Below are 21382 nucleotides of genomic sequence, written 5' to 3' on the forward strand. Positions count from 1 at the left end.
TCTGTGTCTGTCTGTCTGTCTGTCTGGGTCACCTCTGAAGCCGGTGGCTGGTGTGTGTGTTTGTGTAAGGGGAGGGAGGCTGCCTGTCTGGGGGAACTGCTTGCCTTCCTCGCTTGGCCACCTCCAGACCCCCCAGCACCCCCACACTCAAAGCCAGGCAGAAGCACACACAGATACACACGCACACACGCACGACCTCACTTCCCTGGGATTCCCCCTCAACACCCCCGGAGCTTGAGGAGGGAGGCACACACACACACACACACACACACACACACACACAGGGGGTCCAATGGGGGCCGGGCTGCCACTGCCGTCCGGGGCTGTTCGGACAGACAGGAGGACACAGGCAGCTGGGGACGCCAGACGCCCAGCCGGACGCAGGCAGGAGGCACAGAGTCCAGGTACACACCATTCATCCGGGTTTGGGGGGCTGGGGGGAGGAAACTGGGGGGCCCATGGCACCCAGGCAGGAGGCTCCGGGTCGGTACAGACAGACCCCTCCCTCCCTCCCTCAGCCGCTGCAGCCCTTACAGACACACCCCCCCTTCACCAGCGCAGCCCCAGACACCCCGACACACAGATCCTCACCGGGCAGATGGCAGACGCACGAGAGACCCCTGGGGGCCGGGCGGACCCACCCAGGCCAACACCCCCCAGCTGGGCACTGGTGGCCGAGGGCGGCTGCGGGCGGAGGGTGGCGGCGGCTGCCGCTGCTTGGAGGAGCCGGAGCGGGAGGGACTCGCACACTCGCTCTGTTCTCGCACACACACACTCACTCGGGATGCGATTAACATTCAGTCCCCGTCCGCCCCTGCCGGGAGACCCACAGCCCCCCCTCTTGGCCTCCCTGGGGACCCCTCCTCCTGCCCGGGCTGGGGGAGGGGGCCGCCCCCCCACTCCCCCACCTCCCCACCCTGCCCCCAGCTCCCGGCCCCTGCCTGCCTCCTGGGACAAGAGAATGAGGGTCGCAAATAAAAAGGGAGGAAGTGTGTGTTGGGGCCAGCTGGGGGTGGGTGGGTGGGGAGGCAGGAGGCAGGGACTCAGAACCCAGCGTTGACACAGCAGCTTCGGCCCTGGACTCCAGGGCCCCAGGGGCTGCTGCCCTCTGCCCCTTCCCCACTTTGAAGCTTGGGAAGCAGGAGGCCATTCCCAGACTTCAGTCTCCGCCATGCTCGGACCCATCTTTTGGCTTCTGTAGCCCCAGAAGGCCAGATTGCAAACTAGGTTTTCCTCATGAAGCCAGGAGTCCAGGCTCCCAGCCTCCTCTTCTCTCAGATCCCGAAATTCAGGTCCCCAGCCCCCTCTTCCCTCAGACCCTCAAGTCCAGGTCCGGTGCCTCCTCCCTCAGATCCAAGAGTACAGGCCTCTGGGTCCCTCCTTCAGGCCCCATCCCTTTTAGGCACTCAGACAACCCGATCCCCCAGCACAAGCCATCCTCAGGCACCCACAAGTCCGAGACTCATGCATGTCACCCTCAGGTACCTGATCCATCCAGGCCTCTGAAGAAATCAGTATCACTTCTATTACTGAAGCACCCTGGCCTCTGTCACCCATGGGTACTCAAATATCCAGGAGGAAAGCTTCCTCCTAGACACAATCTGGTCCCTGGAGGGGCTCTCAGGCCAGCAGCCCAGCTCCTACCCCTCATGCTAGAGAGGCTGAGCCCAGGCTTCTCTAAAGTGCTGGGGTGGAGTGGAGTGCAGGACACCTGGGCCCCTGAGAGCAGAGCCCAGGAGAGTGTGTATGTGCCTGTGAGGGGACAGGGCTATGGGTTGCTGACTCCAGGGTCTGGGAGAGCTGGGGTGAAGGCTCACATACCTAAAAAGAAGAGGCTGGGGACCTGAATCTGTGGGTCCCAGAGGAAAGAAGGGATTGTGGTTCCTGGGACAGAATGCTGGAGACACAAGTGGTTTGAGGTCTCAAGGAAGGGGGCCCACACTCTTGGGTCTGAGGGGGTAAGGGGGCTGAGGTTCCAGCCTCCTGGGTCCTAGGGGATGAAGATGCTGAGGGTCCAGACTCTCTGGTCTCAGGGAGGGGCTGGGGGCTGCTTTCTTGTCTTTTGGGTGGATTGGAGCTGGAGGCCCCTGAAAGGCCAGCATCTAGGTCCCTGTCTAGGATTTTTAAAGCTCACAGACCAGCTACCTGAATCCCTGACAGTGGCAGAGGCTGGGAGCCGCAGCTGTCACCCTTGCAGAGAAACCTACTGCCTGGAGGAGCAGGCGCCTGCTCTGGGACTTTCAGATCCCATCGACCCCGCAAATTCCTAGCAGGCAGCCTTGGGGCTGGCAGCCTTTAGCGCCGATTCTGCAAGCCGGGAGGTGCGGGATAGGGGGCGCCGGAGAGCCGGAACCCCGCCCTCGGGGCGGAGCCTCCCTCCGGGCTCCTCCCCCTCCCGCCCTCCTCCCTCTTCCCAGCTCCTGCTCGGCCACCAGCTCCGGCCTCGGCTCCCCCTCCCAGAGCCCCCTCCCCGGAGTGGAGCCCACCCGAGGGCCCCTCTCCCGCCCCCCAGCCCAGCCACCCGGCCAGAACATCAGCCCCGGGGGGCAAACCAGCCCAGCCTGCCTCCCACCAGCCCAGCCCTGCCAGACCCCCCCAAAGCATGAATCTCTTCCGATTCCTGGGAGACCTCTCCCACCTCCTAGCCATCATCTTGCTACTGCTCAAAATCTGGAAGTCCCGCTCTTGTGCCGGTGAGACGCCCATGGGGCGGGAGAAGGGGGGAGAGTGCGGAGGACATCCCACGACTCGGGGAAGGGTTTGGAGGCACGAGGGGGACGGGTCTCCCCGCCCATCCCCCCCACTGCTTACAGGGGATCCCCCTTCCAGGTCCGGGGTCACCGGGGGGTCAGTTCCCTTCCGCAGACTCGGGGTATATACAGTTTGGTGGGGGGTGGCTCCAGGCACCCAGTTCAGCTCCCCTTGGCCCTTCGCGGGTGGCCCCGGGATTTCGGGGCTGGGAGCCGGGAGCCGTGGCAGGCAGGGAGGTGGCTGGGAGTTGGTGACGTGGACCGTGGCGGCCGGGACGGGAGCGGGAGAGCGGCGACCGGTTCCAGGGGGCCGAGGTCAAGTGGGGTCCTTCGGAGCCCCCACCTTGCGTCCGGACTGTGGGAGGACCCTGAGGGGCCCGGGAGTGGCCGTGAGGCCTAGCCTGGGACAGAGCCTCGGGCTGGAGTAGCTTCGGGGCCGGGCTGCCCCCTGGCTGTGGGCCGTGGGAAAGGGCCCTGCTCCTGCGGGGAGGGCTGGGGAGGCCTCCAGGGACAGCTGCGCTCCGGCCGACTCTGGGCCGGTCCCAGGCGCAGGGCCGTGGTTGGTTCCTCAGGCAGCCCACTCCCAGCCTACCCCCACTCTCTCTTTGGACCACAGGGATTTCAGGGAAGAGCCAGGTCCTGTTTGCTGTGGTGTTCACTGCCCGGTACCTGGACCTCTTCACCAACTACATCTCACTGTACAACACGTGCATGAAGGTAAAGGCTCTACCCCCCTGCTGGCCCCTCCTGAAGGGGGAGCCAAGTGAGGGTCCTAGGGAGGAGGGAGTATGGATCCCAAATTTTTGGACCGGAGGGAGGAAGGGGCTGGGGTTCCAAACTCCTGGGTCTGAAGGAAGAGGGGATGGGGGTCAGGACTCCAAGGTGTGAGGGAGGAGGGGACTGGGGGTGAAGACTCCGGGATCTGAGGGAGGAGGGGACTGGGAGTGAGGACCTCAGGGTCTGAGGGAGGAGGGGCTGAGAGTGAAGACTCCAGGGTCTGAGGGAGGAGGGGCTGGAGGTGAGGACTCCAAGGTCTGAGGGAGGAGGGGGCTGGGGGCCTGGACTCCTGGGTCTGAGGGAGAAGGGGGCTGAAGGTGAGGACTCAAGGTCTGAGGGAGGAGGAGGCTGAGAGTGGGGACTCCAGGGTCTGAGGGAGGAGGGGCTGGGGGTAGGACTCCAGGGTCTGAGGGAGGAGGGGGCTGGGGGCCTGGACTCCTGGGCCTGAGGGAGGAGGCGCTGGGGGTGAGGACTCCAGGGGCTGGGGGAGGAGGGGCTGGAGGTGAGGACTCCTGGGTCTGAGGGAGGAGGGGGCCAGAGTTCCAAACTCCTAGGTTCGAATCTTGGGTGCTCAGCTGAAGTGCCCTCCTCATCATCCCCATTGACAGGTGGTCTACATTGCCTGTTCCTTCACCACAGTCTGGATGATTTACAGCAAGTTCAAAGCCACTTATGATGGGAACCATGACACATTCCGAGTGGAGTTCCTCGTTGTTCCCACGGCCATCCTGGCATTCCTGGTCAACCATGACTTTACCCCTCTAGAGGTAGGCTATGTGGCACGGTCCCTGTAGTGGTGGATGGCAGGACAGCTATCGACAGTGGACCCTCTCAAAGGCTTCCTTGTGCAGGGTTTGCTCAGACTTCCTTATTTTATTTTATTATTATTTTTAAAGATTTTATTTATTTGATGGAGGGGGAGGGGCAGAGCAAGAGGCTGACTCCGTGCTGAGGAGGGAGCTTGTTGGCGAGGCTCCATCCCAGGACCCTGGGATCGTGACCTGAGCCAAAGGCAGACAGTTAACCAAGTGAGCTACACAGGCGCCGCCAGACTTCCTTATTTTAGGATACATGAGTTCAGCACACAGGCTTGGGAGGTGGAATGATATTAATGCACTAACAGCAGCACTCACTGCATTCCAGGTGCTGCTCTAAGCATTTTGTGTACATTAACTCATTACTGTGTACAGCAGCCCCATTTTACAGATGAGGGAACTGAGGCTTAGGAAGTCTAAGTGACTTGTCCAAGGTCACTGGCTTCATGAGTAGCTCAGGAATTGGGAACGGGGGCTCTGGGCTCAGGCTACTCGGATTTGAATCCCATATCTGCTATTTTCTATTAGCCTGACCTTGGGCATGTGATTGACCTCTCTGTGCCTTGGTTTCCCTATCTGTAAAGTTCCGATCAGGTCATTGTGAGGATTTACTGATCATGTGGCATGATCTCCTGGTTAAACATATAGATCATGGAACCACAGAGTGGGGTGACTCAAAGCCAGCTTCTACTACTTAGCAGCTGTAAGACTTTGGGCAAGTCTATAATTTTTCTGTAGATTCTTCTTGTCTGTAAAATGGGGCTAATCAGTTCCTACTTATAAGGTTCTAAAGAGAGGTTCATATTGGTAAAGCACAGTGTCTGGCACTAGGTAGCAAGTACTGTGTCATGACTAAAGTTTAATACCATGCTGAAACTTCTAAAAATCATGTTTTTTTTTTTTTCTATGGCATTTTAGTAGCACCTGTACAAACTCCTGGTTTTTTTTTTTTTTTTATTTAGGATAGTCACACAGAGAGAGAGAGAGAGAGAGAGGCAGAGACACAGGCAGAGGGAGAAGCAGGCTCTATGCACCGGGAGCCCGACATGGGATTCGATCCCGGGTCTCCAGGATCGCGCCCTGGGCCAAAGGCAGGTGCCAAACCGCTGTGCCACCCAGGGATCCCAACTCCTGGGGTTTTTGAATTTTGAGATGGCCTGTGCTAAGTTTGTGATCTTCTGCAGGAATCAGAAAATCAGAGCAGCCTTCTCTCCCCTGAGCCTCCTCCGGCCTTGTCGGAGTGGCCAGATGTGCTGTTTTCAACAGAGGCCACAATTTAGGAGTTATCCTGAAAGATATTGTTTGACAAATTTGGCCACATATTCAAAATATCTTTCTTTTTTTTTAAGTTAATTTTTTTTAGTAAGTTCCACATCTAGGGGCGCCTGGATAGCTCAGTGGTTGAGCATCTGCCTTTGGCTCGGGGCATGATCCTGGGGTCCTGGGATCGAGTCCTGCATCAGGTTCCTCACAGGCATCCTGCTTCTCTCTCTGTCTGTGTCTCTTCCTCTCTCTCTGTGTGTCTCATGAGTAAATAAATCTTAAAAAAAACAAAAAACAAAAAACAAACCCAACAACTCCACATCTAAGTGAAGTTCTAACTTACAACCTCGAGATCAAGAGTTGCCTGTTCCTTGGACTGAGTCAGCCAGGCTCCCCTCAAAATATATTTCTTTTTTTTTTTTTCAAAATATATTTCTAAAAACCACTATGTAGGCCAGACAAATTTGATTGAGGGCACCTTTAGCCCAGGGTTGGGAGTGGGAGGCTGCTGTGCTATGGCAGGAACCCTGGCTTGGGTGTAGCCCTGGCCTTTGCAAACATACCATCCTCATCACTTTTCCGGTGTACTTACCCATTTTGCAGATGTGGAAACAGAGGCTCAGGGAAAGCACTGGGGCTTGTTCTAGATGGAGGTGGCCAGACTGGAACCTATGACACTTGACTCTAGCTTTTGCAGTTCCCTCATTCAGAGGGAGGAGGTCACTTGTGCAAAGTATTGGCACCCGCTTTGTGTCCAGCTCTGTGCTGGCTATTCTAGATACGTCGTCCTTTCTGACCCCTTGGGCACCCAGGACACAGACATCCTTATCCCCATTTCTTGGAGCTGAGATGAGGCTCAGAGAGGAGAGCTCACAGGATTGGAACCCAGGTCCACCTGCTTGCAAAGCCCAGGCTATTAATTGGTGCATGCTAAAAAAAAAAAAAATTATTAGTGAATCCTAGAAGAAAACTACTCTTTAAGAATTCAGACATATAGATAAAATAAACGTGATGAAAATGTGACCTTCCATTTCCTCTTACGTCCTAATTCTCTTCCTCAAGAGTGACCCCGGGAGTCACAGGTGGGTGTGCATCAATTTAATGAAGGCATTTTTTGAGAGCCTCAATAAACCTGACTTGCTAAGAGCTGTGCTATGGGAGTGATTATGGGAGCAAGCGCTGGAGTCCAGTGCCTGAGTAGGAATATGCTTCTCCCCATAGTGTAGCTGTGCGACCTCAGGCCTCAGTCTTCTTATTTGTATAATGGGGATAACAATAGGATTCACTTTCTAGGTTTAAGACATAAGCCAGTTAACTACCCATAAGGTGGTAGAGCCATGCCTTGGATATGGTAAAGGCTACGTAAGCGTGAGTTGTGAATGCATGCTGATGTTCCCTGCTTTTCTCTCACAAACCAAAACAACTGAGGAGGAGCTCCAACTGCCACCTGGTCTTATTCTCTGAGGGGAGGTTTCAGTGGGTCTACAGACCGGAAGTCACCCCAGGTGGGACTTTCAGGTTGCTGAGGACTGAGAGGATGCTGGTGGATGTCTAGTCTTTCCTTCCCCCTCCTACGATGCCCTGTCCTGCTCACAAGTGATGACTGTCACTGTTTCCTAAATGGTGGCCAGCAACAGACAAGCACATGGGGAGCTTCACTCACTCGTTCATTCAGGCATTGAATATGTGCCTGGCCCTGTGGCCATGGAGTGAACAAGATATAGGATCCTGGACCTCATGGAGCTTGCTCTTATTCTGGCAAGAGCTGCTGGGAAGAATAGAGGGGGTGATGTGACAGTCTTAGGGGTAGGACTGGTCAGGGGAGGCCTCTCTCAGAGGTGATGGATGAATGAGGCTGCAAGGAAGTAGAAGAGGCCAAATGTGACATTCTGGGGGAAGAGCTGAGGGAACAGCAAGTGCAAAAGCCCTGGGGCAGGAAAGAGTGTAGTGTATTGAAGGACCAGATAGAAGACTGCATCCTGGAGAGCAAAGTAGCGAGTAAGAGATTAGACTGGAACGGCCAAAGTTAAGAATTTGGATCTTACTCTGGTTGTGATAAGAGGCAGTGACCGGGAGTGATAGAGCCTGATTTATGTCTCTAAAGATTTCACATTGAATGTCACCCCTCTAAGGGTGGGAAAATCAGCCCCATTTTAGAAATAAGGAAGTGGAGGCTCGGAGAACCTGGGTCTTTTGCCCAAGGTCTCATAGAAGGAAAATCTCAGAGCTGAGATTCCAGCCTGGTCTGCCTTTGGAGGCATGGCTACAAAATGCTCATGAGCACTGTCTCCAAACCCTTGGTTTGAATTGCAGCTGTGTTGCTTCCTAGCCATGTGGTCTCGGACAGATCTCTGAACCTCAGTTTCTTGATCCGTAGAATGGGGATGCCCATGACAGGATCTCCCTCATGGGGTTGATGGTGAGGATTAAATGGGAGGGTACAGGGATGCTCGAGTGGCTCAGCGGTTGAGCATATACCTTTGGCTCATGTCATGATCCTGGGATCCCGGATTGAGTCTTCCATTGGGCTCCCTGCAGGGAGCCTGCTTCTCCCTCTGCCTGTGTCTCTGCCTCTCTCTCTCCGTGTCTCTCATGAATAAATAAATAAAATCTTTTAAAAAATAAAGAAAGAAACAATATTATCTATAAAAACTTAAAAAAAAGGGATCCCTGGGTGGCGCAGCGGTTTGGCGCCTGCCTTCGGCCCAGGGCGCGATCCTGGAGACCCGGGATCGAGTCCCACATCGGGCTCCCGGTGCATGGAGCCTGCTTCTCCCTCTGCCTGTGTCTCTGCCTCTCTCTCTCTCTGTGACTATCATAAAAAAAAAAAAAAAAAAAAAATTGGTGGGAGGGTACATGTGACACGGGCAGGGTGGTGTCTGGCATTCAGTGGGTGCCGGGTCAGCATCGCTGTTCCCGTTCTCTCCACCATCCCCCACCTTCTCTCCTGCCCTGTCCCCTCGTCTCACCCTACTGTCTGCCCCTGCTTCTTGCCCTCCACACAGATCCTCTGGACCTTCTCCATCTACCTGGAGTCGGTAGCCATCCTGCCACAGCTGTTCATGGTGAGCAAGACGGGCGAGGCAGAGACCATCACCAGCCACTACCTGTTTGCTCTGGGCGTCTACCGCACGCTTTATCTCTTCAACTGGATCTGGCGCTACCACTTCGAGGGCTTCTTCGACCTCATTGCCATTGTAGCAGGCCTAGTCCAGACTGTCCTCTACTGTGATTTCTTCTACCTCTACATCACCAAAGGTAGGCAGCATGGAGGGCCGGCTGCAGGGGATCCTGCTCCTTCTCCGGCTCCTGCCCTTCCTGGGGCCAAGCTCCGTCTCCCTAGCCCTGGATCACTCAATGGCGGGAAGGCTTCCTCTCCTACCTTCTGGGGTCCCAGGCTCACTGCCCTCCTGGGATTTCAGATGTCCAGCTCCTGCCTACCTAAGAACCAAGGCGTTGTTCTCCTAGGCCCTGCATCCCTGAGGAAAGAGCGGCGAGGCACAGGGGGCTGTCTCAGAGCTGGCAACCCTCTTCCTAGCCCCTGGGCATTTGAGACAGGACAAAGAGCAGGAGTGGCCTCTGACTTTCCCTCTCTCAGATTCTGTCCTAGGCCCTCCCGCTCTGAGGTTCCAGATCCCATAAAAAGCAATTCCTATCTCCCCGACCTCAGCAGCACTCAGAGAAGGAAGGGCCTCCTCTCTGCTGCTTGGTCTCTGTCCTCCCCTCAGAGACTCAGGCCTATCAAGTTTCATTGATTCAACCAACTAACCAACCAATGTGTTCAGTACTTTCTGTGTCCCTGGCCAGACTCTAGGGCTGCAGCAGAAGGAAAAGGTGGCCCTCCCGTCCCCTGTGTTCTAGTAGGGGGTGATGGTGAATGAAAAAGGAGAGAAAGATGGTTGCAAACAGCAGGAAGAGCTCAGAGAAACCACGGATGTGTCAGCGAACAATCAGGGAGGGTGAGGGGGCTGCTTTACATGGGGGATGCTCTGAGGAGGTGGTGGGAAGCAGGGAGCTGAGATATGAGGAGTCAGTCAGTGTGAAGGAAAGAAGGGAGGACGCCTGGGTGGCTCAGTGGTTGACTGTCTGCCTTTGGCTCAGGTCATAAGCCCAGGGTCCTGGGATCGAGTCCTGCATCAGGCTCTGCACAAGGAGCCTGCTTGTCCCTCTGCCTGTGTCTCTGCCTATCTCTCTCTCTGTCTCTCATGAATAAATACATAACATCTTTAAAAAAAGAAAAGAAAAGAAAGAAAAAAAGAAGAGGTAGTAAGAGCAGAGTGTGGAGGCAGCCTGTGGCCCCTCTGGATTGAGGCTGGGAGGGTGGGAGGGGTGGTGGCACCTGGCCAGCCCTACCGGGCCCTTGGACCCTATCCTTCTGAGACCTGGAACCCAAATGTCTTTTGAGGGTGGTTGGGAAAGCTGGCACTAGAAAAAATGCAATGCCTCTTCCCTGTTTGCCTAGCTCACCCCTGGGCAATTCAGGCCTGTCCTCCCAGCTTATGATCCAGGGTCCTGCGGCTGACCCTCCAGGATGCCCCGCCAGCCCAGCGTCCAAGTGGGTGTGGGAGGCCATCCCTGCTGCAGGGCCCCTTGGTAATGTCCACTCCCTCTGTCTCCTTGCAGTCCTGAAGGGGAAGAAGCTGAGTTTGCCGGCGTAGCCCTGGGCTTGGCCATCCCTCTCCTCGGCAGCCCGAGAGACGCAGAGGAAGGCAGCGAAAGACGAAGAGCCTTCCCTTCCCGTCCAGGGGTGACTTTTTAAAGAACCAACCTCTCCGCACTCCCCAGCCCCCCTCCTGCCAGGTTTCAGGGGGGTGGTGGAGGACCCAAGTCTTGGGGAGCTCAGGACCTGGGGTGTTTGTAGTTTTTTGCCTTTTAGAAAAGAAAAAAAAAATCTTTCCACTATTTAGTTTTTGATTCTGATGACTCCTTTCTCTTCTACTCTCTGGCCCCCAATTTTTATAAACTGTTTTTGAGTGTCCCATGGGGCAGGGTCGCATATCTTTGCCCTCCTCCAAGCCGCTCGGCTCCCTCCCAGATCCTACCCTCCAGCCTCGCCAGTTGCCAAACACTAAATCTGCAGACACTCACCTGTCTGACCTCCCACCATGGCCATGAACACAGCCTCCCCCACAAAACCCCCCTCAAAGTTCAGGATTGGGGAGAGGGAGGAGGGGAGGAACAGTCTCCCTGATTTTTCAATGTAATTTTTTTCCAGAGTTTGGGTTTTTTGGGCTTATCCTTATTTTTTGACAATTTAGGGGGGACGAGGGGCCGGGCATGGCAAGGGGGTTGGCCTGAGGGTCACCATTTGGCTCAACAGCCACGTTTTTGTACAGAATTGATGGTTGATTCTTTGTTCTCTTGAAATAAACCGAGGAAAATGATGCCTCTTTCGCTACTCCTTGCCCTCTCTCTGGTGTTTGTGGGGTCCCTCCTCACCCTTCCCTCGGCTTCTGCTTTATCCCATTGACCGACCTGCCAGCAACCGAGTCCTGGGAGGAGCAGGAAGGTGAGAAACTGGGTTCCCTAGGACTCAGAGTGCCACCCTCCTCATGGCTGTGCTGGGGAAGAGGTTTCAGGAAAAAAAAAAAAAAAGTCTTGAAGATTCTCTTTATCTTGGCACAGAACTTCCCTGGCTGTTCTCCCGAATCCCAGGGTGGCAGAGGACTTTCAAGAGCATGTTTTAGAGGTCACCAATGGGCAGCCCCCGTCCTACCCTCATTTGGCATTTTGCTGAGCCATCCTGTTTTCATAAATAAATAAATAAATAAATGGAATCTGTTGCCAGCCTTTAAAAATCAGATTTTCACATTGAAATCTGGATTTCTGGCTTCTCTTGGGAAAAAAAAAAATCTGTCAATCTGACAATGTGGGTCCTCGCTTCCGGGTGGCAACAGATGGCTGGAGCTGAATGGATGGGGTGTGAGCCTTCCATCACAATCCCCAGGACTTGGCTGAGGGGTTGCTACCATTCATTATCCGGCTGGTGCTGTGGTTTTGTTTTTGTTTCATGCAGTTAAAAACACAATATTTTCCACATCTCCCTCTGGACTGGCTTCACACCTGGCTGGTTTCCTTCACTTGTCTTACCGGCCTGGACTTTGTCAGCCTTTGGAGTTTTGCCCCCTGGTGTAGGCAGACTCGCTAGATGCCCCCCAAAGACCTTCTCGAACCACGTTCGGTTCTGTAGGATGGCTCTGGAAGCTTTAGGAGGCAGGTAGCTGGTGTTTGCCTAGCATGAGTACCAGCCAGCGTGTGTGTTATGTGGATGAGTTCTCTGGACCCTTACAGCACCCCCAAAGGGGGGGTACTTTGTGGAGGAGGAAACCAATGCGTAGGGGCAAGTGAGTGGCAGAGCTGGCGTTTGTACCTGGGCTTCCTGATGCTGCAGCTTATGTGTTTCGCCACCGCTGTGTGGACCTTCCACTTACGGGAATTTACCCAGAAGCCTGATAGGGAAAACGCAGAAACAGGGCTGCTTGGGTTGATTCGTGATGGGGTGGTGGCACCTCTCTGTATGCAGTCTGAAAACCATCAATCTAAATCTGGTCCGAGTCTTTAGTTTTCCAGCCAAGACAGCTTGGCCCAGAGAAATTAAGTGCCACATCCCAGCTTATCCAGCTAGACAGAGTGAGGATAAGTGCTTGGGATCTTCCTGTTTCAAATATCAGAGCACTGCCCACTCCACTGCCCTGCTGCTATTTCCCTAGATGCCCACAGGGACCACATCCTATTTATTTTTGTACCTTCAGTCCCGAGCATGGGGCCTGCCACCCAGGAAACCTCAAAAAAAAAGGTTGGGGGGGACCATAGAATCCACATGTGACCCCCCCACACACAACTAGTATCCCTTTGTCCAGTTTGTAAATGAATGCTCTGCAGGCCACAGGGGCCCTCCTGTGGGTGTGTTTTGTTTGGCCTGCATAACATTAACATTTTTTCTTGCTCTACCCGTTGCCAAAGAACTCCACATAAAAAGAAAGCGGTTTCTGATTGTTCTGGAAAAGCCAGAAGGCTCTAGAGCTCGGCTGCCCAATACTGTAGGCATTAGCTCCACGCTTGAAATGTGGTGGGTCTTAAGCTGTGGTGTCTGTGCATTTCAGAAATTTCATAGGAAAGAATGTAAGAGAGACCTCAATTTTTATATTGATGACATGTTGAAATAAACTAAATGATCATATTTTGGATATATTGGGTTAAATAAAATATGTGAAAATTAATTTCAATTGTTTCATCCTACTTTCCTTAATGTGGCTGCTAGAAGGTTTCATATTCTGGCCCTCACTGCCCCCTGGCTTGCCTTACATTTTAATCGCACAGCGCCGCCCTAAGGCACTTGAGGCCCGTGGTGCTGAATGGTGGGTGCTGAGTGAAGGCTGCCACTCCCAGACACCCTCTGTCCCCACTACTCCCTTAAAGAGTGCTTCACTCACTGGGGTCCCCTGTCGGCCTGGGCACGAGTCCCCACTTGCCTTCTGCATTCTAGAATAAAATCCTTTCTTCTCTCCCCAAGGCAGCCTCATAAATATTTGCAGACAGGGGTCTCCCCTGTTCTCATTTACGGACTCACCATCCCCTGTTCCTTGGTTTTGAGTTGGGTCCCTTGTCACTGGGGTGAGTGGAAGGGCTGCTCCAAGTGTTTATTGGCCCTGCTTCCTCCCTAGTACTCTCTCCACGGGCAGAAGCGTTTTCTCTTTCTCTGAACACGAGCTTACTTGACTGCATTGGAGTGCCTCGTGCCTCCTTCCTACTGCCCGTGTGAGGATTGAAGGGGCCACAAGGAATGTCCCCTTCCTGTCACTGGGGTGTGCTACCATCACAGTGGTACCCAGATGGAGAGTCCAAGAGGTGGTGTGGAAAGGTGGCCCACTGCAGAGACTCTGAGGCGACCTCAGGATCTCTCCCCACCCCTGGCCACTCCAAAGACCAAAGAGGAACAGACATGAGAAGGACAGAGGGCTGTTTTCAGAAACCTTTCTGGAGGGAGGATTATCTCTTTACTGATGTAGAGGAGGATGTTCAGTTGTCAGGCATCATAGCGAGGCGGGGGGCCTTCGGAGTGGTCAGATAGGGGGACGAAGCAGAACCGGCATAACTCAGGTTGTTGGGGCCAGTGGTGGGTGTGTTCACAGGGCTGGTGGCAGAGGGCGGGGAGAGGGTGGTCAGCACCACGCCACCCTCATCCAGGGAGCGCTTGTAAGGGACTGGAGTATCATTCCGGAGGTCCTGGAGGGCCAGGTAGGCCTGGAAAATCTGTGGGCAGGAAAGGGCATGCCAAAGGCTAGCTTGGGTTAGGGGAGAGAGGGACTGGGGCTGGGGACTGGTCCAGGAGGGGGACAACAGGGTACGGTTGTGCTCCCTGCTCGCTGGACAAGGGTGCACAGCATGATGCCTAAGGCTGGGCTGCATCTGCTCACCCTAAGGGGAGCCTTCTTTCCAATTTGCCCCATCCCAGAAGGAGCTAGCAGAGGCCCTGGGCAGAGCCATCCCTCACTCCCGGAGGAGCTGAGAGCGGGAATGTTCTAGCCCCCCAACCCCACCCTGCAGAGGGGACCTATCCTCACCCAGGTGAAGATGGAGAAGAAAGCGAAGGTGATGGCGGCCTTGGCACTGCTGCTTCCCAGGAGGAACCCTTTGGGTGGTGAATGCTGCCACTGGTTGGCCAGGAAGCAGAAGCCCACGAACCAGATGCCTATCCACAGGACTGGGGGTTGCAGGAGAGAAGAGGGACAGGGGTAGCCTGGCTCAGGAAGGGTGAGGCTGGAGGCTGGCCAAGGGGTCTCTCCCTCCATGCCCTCCATAAAGTACACTGCTGGAGTGCAGGTGGGCTGACCACTACGGGAGCCACTGGCCACACGTGGCCATCTGCATCTCAGTTAATTAAAATAGGATTTAAAAATGCAGGTTGCACTGGCCACCCTTCAAGTGCTTGGTGGCCATGTGTGGCCAGTGGCTCCCATAATTGGGGAATGTGGCTATGGAACATTTCTGTCTTCACAGAAAGTTCTTTCGGATGGCCCTGGAGTCAACAGCCTTTGAGGGCCCTCCCAGCCCTGGAACGCTGGGGTTGGCCTGGTGCAGAGGGTGAGGAGGAGGTGGGGATAGTTAACATCAGACTGCGAGGAGGGACCCCAGGTCCTGGGGCAAAGGAACTCAGTTATTTGGTGCTTACTGTGTGCCAGTCTCTATCTAGAGTACTGGGCAGTGGTTAGGAGGCAAGACTTTGTTCTGAAGCCTGGGATTGCCAATCAGCAGCTGTGTGCCCAATTACATAATCTCGTCAAGCCTGTTTCCTCCTCTGCAAAATGGGGAGAGGAGCAGGACTTCCCTCCTCAGGTGGGTCTGGGGAATCAATGAGACCAGGCACGTGGAGCCCCTGGCTCTGGGCCTGACATGTGGGAAGTGCCCAGAGAAGGTCAACGTTACTCCAGGCCTCCTTTCTCTCATTTCGTGCTCAGAAAAAGTCCTGCATTGTGGGGGTTTTCATCCCAGCTTCTACTGAAGCTCAGAGAGGGGAAGAGAGCCGCTTGAGCCCACGGGGAGACCAGGCGCCCGAGTTGAGATTTCAAACTCCCGTCGGCCTGGCTCTGTGCTGGAACCCCACCTCCCACCACCGGGTGGCTTTTCAAGAAATGTTCTGTGAAGAAGGGAGGTGAATGTGAGGAAAAAGCAGGGCAGAAGGGAGGCTTCTAGAATTAGCCTGGGGGTCAGAAGAGGTGACCCTTACACTGAGTCTAAAGGATGAGTAATAATTCCCTGGGGGGAAACAGCAGGTGCAGAAGAGCTTCCAGAAGGGAGGGGTGAGGCTTCAGGTCACGTGTGGAGGACGGTGGGCCAGCTGGGTGGCGAAGGGAGGTGTCCCAGGGGCCTCCAGGGGCTAAAGGGGCAGCTCTGGGTGGGTCATCCCCGGGGTGGGGAGTTGTTGCTCACCAGCCAGGATGAAGTCCAGGAGCTGGAAGGCCGTCTTGAAGCGGGTGCTGCCGATGCGGCTCTCGTGGGCATCCAGGGCGAGGAAGGTCAGGCAGCTGAAGAAAGCCAGGAGGCCGGCTCCTATGGTGAAGCTGCAGGCCACATTGTTGCCATTGAGGACGCAGTGGAGCTTTGAGGACTCGGTCTTGTTCTGGTAGCCATCGGTCAACAGGGAGGAGAAGACGATGAGGGAGAAGACCTGTGGGTGCAGGAGGGAGGAATCCAATCCCAGTGGGCCAGAGCAGAGCTGTGTCCACAGAACCTGCACAACCCCCTGGGTCCCTATCTGGGAACAGTGGGCCCTGTCCCTCACCCTGTCACGTCCTCAGGGCTTCTAAGCTTATCCCTCCTAAAGCTCCTCACCTCCTCTCTCCATCCTGGTTCAGGTCTCATCCTCTCCCCACCACTGGATCCTCCTCCCTGGCCTCCCTGCCTCCAGTCTCCACCCCTCTGCCTATCTCCCACAAGCCTCCACAGAGGTCCTTCCACACCCTGCCCTCCTGCACTTTTCCATCTTCGTCTCTCTCTCTCTCTCCACTCCCCGCCTCCCTCCCCCACCTCACCCATGCTCCCCTTCTGCCACCCCAAACAAGTACCTGCCACCAAACCCAGGTGCCCATACAAAATACTTAGCAGTGCCTGGGGCGTGTGAGGAGGTCCAGAAGCATTTGTCACCCCTGTGATGATCTCTGCCTGCCAGGCCTTTCCCTGGGCCTGCCATTTCTTCCTCTTCCCTCCCCACTCCCCTTGTTCCTCTCAACTTGTTAAAATAAATTTGTGAAGCATTTCAAACACACACAAGTACAGTCAGAGATGTAGCATTCAGTACCTAACGAACATTACCATTTTTCATTTTTTCCCCTCTTCCCCCCCCACCCCCCCTTTTACCCCAGGACTTTTTAAAAAAGCAAATACAACATCCCTGATACACTAGCTTCTCACCTGTGCCTGCTGCAGACAGCACACTGTAGTGTCACAGTCTGTGTCTCCACTTGTCTTCTACCGCATTTATTTATGAAATGCCATGCAGGCACTTCACACCTGAACCATCCTTGCAGCCACCCTAAGAGGGGGGTTACTAGTAACAGCCCCATTTCTTTAGAAAATGGAACCAAGGCCCAGGGAGGCTGAGGAGTTGCCCAAAACCAATGGGCTGGTAGGTGCCGGAGCCTGGATTTGAACAGAAGCTGCCTAGCTCCTGAGCCCACTTTAGGGCCCTGTTATACTGCCACAAGCTGAACCAGACGCCTGGAGGGCAGGGGTTCCTAGCGGTGCCACTCAGTGAAAATGTTAAGCTCCATGCTTTGCCCCAGACAGTCACCATGCAGTGGGGCAAGGTCCATGCCAGATACAGAAGGGACTAGTGTGTATGAGGTGGGCGGTGGGAGTTGCCCCAGGGAGGCTTTCTGGATGAGGTGATGGCTGTATGGCGTAGTGCAGGACGATAAGGTTGTCTGGAGGGCAAATAGGGAGCCACAGCAGAGCTGTGAGTAGGGGAAGACAGGGGCAGATCTGAGGCCTTGGGTAGAGACAGACTGGAGGGGGTGAGTCTGGAGGTCGGAAGGCCAGGGAGGAGGCTGCAGCCTGGGGTCTGGGAGAGAGTCGAGGTTTGAGCCAGAACCATAGCTCTGGGGCTGGATTCAGGAGGAAATAAGGTGAGGCCTGAATTGCATGTTAAAGAATGAGGAGTTTGTCGGGCAGATAGGGGAGGGAGGGCATTCCAGGGGGGTGTAAACTGTGTTTGCAAAAGCCAGATGCTGCAGAAGGGGGCTCCTTCGGGGACTGGAGAGAAATCTCACCCGAGGGATGGAGTGTGAGATGAGGCTGGAAAAGTAGGTGGGAGCCAGAGCCTCAGAGGCCTTGGACACCAGATGGAGAGGCCTGGATTTGGGAGCCATGGAAAGTGAAATTTCTTACTTGGATTTAACTTCAGGCACGGAAGGGTTCTGAGCAGAGGGTGGCCGGGGTTAGACTTGGCCCTGGAGTCAGACACAATATCCAGGGTCGCGATGGTTCGGAGGGGGCAAGACCAGAGGCCAATAGACCAGAGAGGGGATTGGTGGGAAGGCCTGGGCAGAAATGTGGAGACTTGAGCTGAGGTCAGAGCTCTGGGGAGTCCAGTGATATTTAGGACGTAAAATTGGACTTGGTGATTGATTGGATGTGGCAGTATTGGGGACGGGAGTGGGGGAGTAGGTGAGAGGAAGGAATTCACTAGAATTTGAACTCCGCCTGGATAGGGACCGCTTTTCTCTTTTCCCACCACCAGCTTGGACCTCAGCCAATGTGTGTTGCTCTTGCCCTGCCCTTCAGATGAGGATGGAGGAGGCTCTGCCCCTAAACTCCTAAACTCCTCAGCTTCTGTCCATCCCCCTCCCTCCTTCCCCTTAATTGCCTTCTCTCAATAAAAATCATAACATAACAATGACAAGGAGTCCCTCTTTTGTCTGGCACTTTAACATTCTCCAAGGCTGTCCACATCCATCCCCTGTTTTGGAGCTAGGAGTCCACATAAGGGGAGCATTTTGCTCTGCTGCTTGGGGACAGAGCCAGGTCGAGGACTGGAAGGCCCATCCATCATTTGAGCCTGTATCCATTTTACCTGCCTACCTCCCTCGCACCAGCCCCACGTGGTAGATGTTACTGATTCATTTCTGTTTCACAGGTGATAAATCGAAGCCATTATGGTGGAGTGGAAAGAGCCAGACGTGTCTGACTCTGCCAGCTGTGTGGCCATGGGCAAATCATTCACCTCTTGGAACCTCAGTTTCCCAGTCTGTCTCTGTGCTGTGAAGAGGGGGTGGGGCCAAGGCCTGATAGTAGTTCTCATGATTGGCCCAGAGAGGGGATGCATCCTCTCAAGGTCAGCAAAGGAGGTGGGGACTGGGATCCACTTCTCCTGACTTCCGGGCCTGTGGGCTGTCCGTCCACCGACCCTGAAAACCTTGGGCTGCTGGCCTGAACCCTGGGCACTGGAAACTCAGGGAGGGGGCTCAGCTGGGCTGGAGGGACCCGAGCCCTCTGAAGCCAGAGTCCAACCTCCTTCCACGCCCTCCTTGGCCCATCCCCAGGGAAGGAGCAAAGATTCATCAGTTAAGACACCAGCTGGCAGGCGGCAGTGAAAGGACAAGAGCACCAGCTGCCCAGAGACTCCCTACTGAGGAGCCAGGCCAGGGGGGAAGGAGGAGAGGGCAGGGAGGGAGGGAGGATGGAGGCGGCGGGCAGAGTCCGTGACCAAAACGTCTGGCACGGTCCGTGGCCCTTCCTTCCCCCTTCCCCACGCCACTCCACGCCAGCTGGGCCTCCTCCCCCCCTACCACCCGCTTTTCCTTCCAGAGCCTTGGAGGTGTGAGAATCCTTTGACTTGCCCGCCAGCTGGGTGACGTCCTTGGGCAAGTCACTCAACCTCTGTGAACCTCAGCTTCCCCGTGGGTCAAACAGAGGTAGCCATGTTCATGTCATAGGGTTGTGGTGAGGAGCAGAAGGGCTAACTGCCCGTGAGGGACTCAGAACCTGGATGTGGAATTCCTAATTCCCCCCTTCCCCTGGGGGAGAACACAAGTGCCCGTCACCCTCGGTCCCCCAAATTGAAAGCGCGATTAATACCTTCCAGGTTCACGCTTATCAGTTTAGGGGCATTAACTGGTTTCACTTTCAGAACGGTCTTTCCTACAAGCAGGGCCTCTTATACGCAAGGCTATAGAGGTTCAGAGAAATCAAGTCACTTCCTCAAGGTCATGCAGACATAGGGTGACTGGGTACGTTATCCAACAAAATGTGGCATTTTTGAGAAGGAAAGGTGGCAATCCCGCTGATTCAATTAGGCCCAGGCAAGGCAAAGCGGGGAGTGTGCCACCCTATGTGGGCAGCATGGGGCTGAGCCAGGATTCTAAGCCAGGCCCTTTGGATCCTTCTCCATCCACAGGTTCCAGAAGGGGTTGGAAGGAGAGGCTCTGGCTTAGGACCCTGGATCTGATTCATCTACTCCCATGACCCCAGTCAAGTCTCATCATCTCCCTGGCCCTCAGTTTCCAGCTCTGTCAAAGGAGAGCAGTGGAGGTGGCACAGCATAAAGCCCAGACTTTGGGCAGCCCTGGTGGCTCAGTAGTTTAGCACCGCCTTCAGCCCAGGGCATGATCCTGGAGACCTGGGATCGAGTCCCACGTCAGGCTCCCTGCATGGAGCCTGCTTCTCCCTGGGCCTGTGTCTTTGCCTCTCTCTCTCTCTCTCTCTCGATCTGTGTGTCTTTCATAAATAAATAAAATCTTAAAAAAAAAAAAAAGCCCAGACTTCCCCCTGACTCCCTCCACACCGTGTCTGAGAGGGGAGAACTGCTATTTCCTGTCACCCATGGGGCAGTCAGCCCCACAGGAGGGCCTCACCCCTGCAAAGATCCGGGTGATTGTCTTTGGTCTCTTCAGAAACTGCACAGCTTCACTATCAGCCAGGTCCTGGAGGCTTTCAGGGATGTGCATGGCGGCTGCTTCTGGGTCCCTGGGGGGCGGGAGGGGGGATGCTGGGTGCTGCCTGCTGGGTGCTGCCGTCCAGAGGCTCCAGGCCCGCCCTGGGCTCGGCTGCTGCAAGACAAGAGGGATGGTGGGAGGTCAGAGTCAGAGGCGTGTGGTGAAGGAGCTGCCAGGGGTCCCAGGAAGAGGGGCACGGGGTAGAGGGTACTGGAGGGTCCCAGGAATGAGGTTGTGTGGGGTCTACCAGGGTTATGAGGAGTTGGGGCTTGGGGATGAAGGGGCTGCTGGGGGTCCCAGAGGTGGGGGTGCAGGGCGAGAGGGTGGGTGAGGGTCCCATGAATGGGGTGAAGGGGAAGGGAGCTTCTGAGAATTCCAGAGATGGGGACATGATGTGAAGGGGCTGCTGGGGCTCCCAGGGGTCAGGAACGCAGGCTGAGGAGGTTGTCGGCTGAGGGGGCTGCCTGGGTACCCGGAGGTGGAGGTGCAGGGCGAGAGGATCCCAGACCGGGGAGAAGGCGTGGGGAGAAGGCTGGGAGACTGGGGTCACATCCTTGACCCGGGAGCTGGGAGGTCATTCTGAGGACTATGTGCTCTGGGTGGGAAGTCTAGAGAAGGATCTTCCAGGGACAAGGGGGTGCCAGAATGTAGACCAGAACCCCTGGAAGGTCTGAGCCAGAGGAATCCCTTCCAAGGTGCTGACAGCCCCCATAATGGAGAACCCAGGGGTTTCAGGGTGTATTTTTAGGCTGGCCTCGTGGTTTGGGGTTATTTTCTTAGGATAAGGGCCTCCCCTTAGTATTCAAGTCCATCTTCCTAAGAATGCATTTCCTCAAGCTGGGGGGTCTGGACCTCAGATATGCGGGGAACACGGTCTCAGAACTGAGCTCTCCCCTCAGAATTAGGAGGTCAGGCCCCAGGCACCAGGCTACCTTCTTAGAATCGGAGTCTTCCCTTTAAGGACCTGGGATGGGGGTGGTGGGGCTTGGGGGTGATGCTGTCTGACAAAGGGCCACCCCTACTCTGGAGGCCCAGTCTGCGTCACCTGGAGGCCGGCTCTTCCTTCCGCCCACCCTCCCCTCCTGGTCTCTGGCACCACCTCAGCCTCCTTTTGGTTCCGCTTTTTCCCGCCTTTTCGCTCCTCCACAGCTGATTGGCTGCGTCCAAGTCCCGCCCCCGCCCTTTCCCCGCCTACTCGGGAGCTGACACGAGCGGGGGCGTGGCCTCAGCGGACGTTGGGCCGCCCGCCGTTGGCTGGCTGCGCGCGGGAGCTCTGCCCCGCCCCAGTCCTCCCGGGAGTCTCGCGCCCGCTCCGCCCCCTTCCCTTTGAAGCACGCGGACAAGG

General features: G+C 55.5%; 3 protein-coding genes across 8 annotated transcripts in view; 1 reads left to right on the plus strand and 2 right to left on the minus strand.

Moving 5' to 3' along the window:
- GRIN2D (glutamate ionotropic receptor NMDA type subunit 2D) overlaps window positions 1-793 on the minus strand; it is a 36417-nt gene extending 35624 nt beyond the window's left edge. Inside the window, exon 1 of the mRNA XM_077846587.1 lies at window positions 592-793. The gene's annotated coding sequence lies outside the window, so the exon portion shown is untranslated. The remainder of the gene's footprint in view (window positions 1-591) is intronic.
- KDELR1 (KDEL endoplasmic reticulum protein retention receptor 1) lies at window positions 109-11003 on the plus strand. 2 transcript variants are annotated; one of them, XM_077846614.1, is made up of 5 exons: window positions 109-404; window positions 3367-3467; window positions 4136-4294; window positions 8611-8863; window positions 10229-11003. In XM_077846614.1, the coding sequence occupies exons 1-5, from the start codon at window positions 293-295 to the stop codon at window positions 10261-10263; spliced, it is 660 nt and encodes a 219-aa protein (XP_077702740.1). In that variant the 5' UTR covers window positions 109-292; the 3' UTR covers window positions 10264-11003. The 2 variants fall into 2 exon arrangements, with proteins under 2 accessions (XP_077702740.1, XP_077702741.1); XM_077846615.1 differs by lacking the exon at window positions 109-404 and adding an exon at window positions 2435-2693.
- Window positions 10488-21255, minus strand: SYNGR4 (synaptogyrin 4). 5 transcript variants are annotated; one of them, XM_077846613.1, is made up of 5 exons: window positions 21137-21255; window positions 19957-20151; window positions 15536-15773; window positions 14170-14309; window positions 10488-13858 (listed from the first exon to the last, which is right to left on the minus strand). In XM_077846613.1, the coding sequence occupies exons 2-5, from the start codon at window positions 20047-20049 to the stop codon at window positions 13625-13627; spliced, it is 705 nt and encodes a 234-aa protein (XP_077702739.1). In that variant the 5' UTR covers window positions 20050-20151; window positions 21137-21255; the 3' UTR covers window positions 10488-13624. The 5 variants fall into 5 exon arrangements, with proteins under 5 accessions (XP_077702739.1, XP_077702735.1, XP_077702738.1 ...); XM_077846609.1 differs by having other exon boundaries at window positions 21083-21236; XM_077846612.1 differs by having other exon boundaries at window positions 19957-20148; window positions 21083-21204.
- Window positions 21256-21382: the final 127 nt, after the last annotated feature.

Source organism: Canis aureus, chromosome 1, assembly GCF_053574225.1.
Source record: "Canis aureus isolate CA01 chromosome 1, VMU_Caureus_v.1.0, whole genome shotgun sequence".
Lineage (NCBI taxonomy): Eukaryota > Metazoa > Chordata > Mammalia > Carnivora > Canidae > Canis > Canis aureus.

Excerpts from the sequence above, each read along its gene's own strand:
- SYNGR4 (XM_077846613.1), bottom strand. The coding sequence starts at position 20,049 with ATGCACATCCCTGAAAGCCTCCAGGACCTGGCTGATAGTGAAGCTGTG. Across the intron at positions 15,774-19,956 it reads TCACCCGGATCTTTGCAGGG|GTCTTCTCCCTCATCGTCTT; the intron begins GTGAGGCCCTCC and ends CTGCACCCACAG. Across the intron at positions 14,310-15,535 it reads CCTGGACTTCATCCTGGCTG|TCCTGTGGATAGGCATCTGG; the intron begins GTGAGCAACAAC and ends TGCAACCCCCAG.
- KDELR1 (XM_077846614.1), top strand. The coding sequence starts at position 293 with ATGGGGGCCGGGCTGCCACTGCCGTCCGGGGCTGTTCGGACAGACAGG. Across the intron at positions 3,468-4,135 it reads TGTACAACACGTGCATGAAG|GTGGTCTACATTGCCTGTTC; the intron begins GTAAAGGCTCTA and ends CCCCATTGACAG. Across the intron at positions 8,864-10,228 it reads CTACCTCTACATCACCAAAG|TCCTGAAGGGGAAGAAGCTG; the intron begins GTAGGCAGCATG and ends GTCTCCTTGCAG.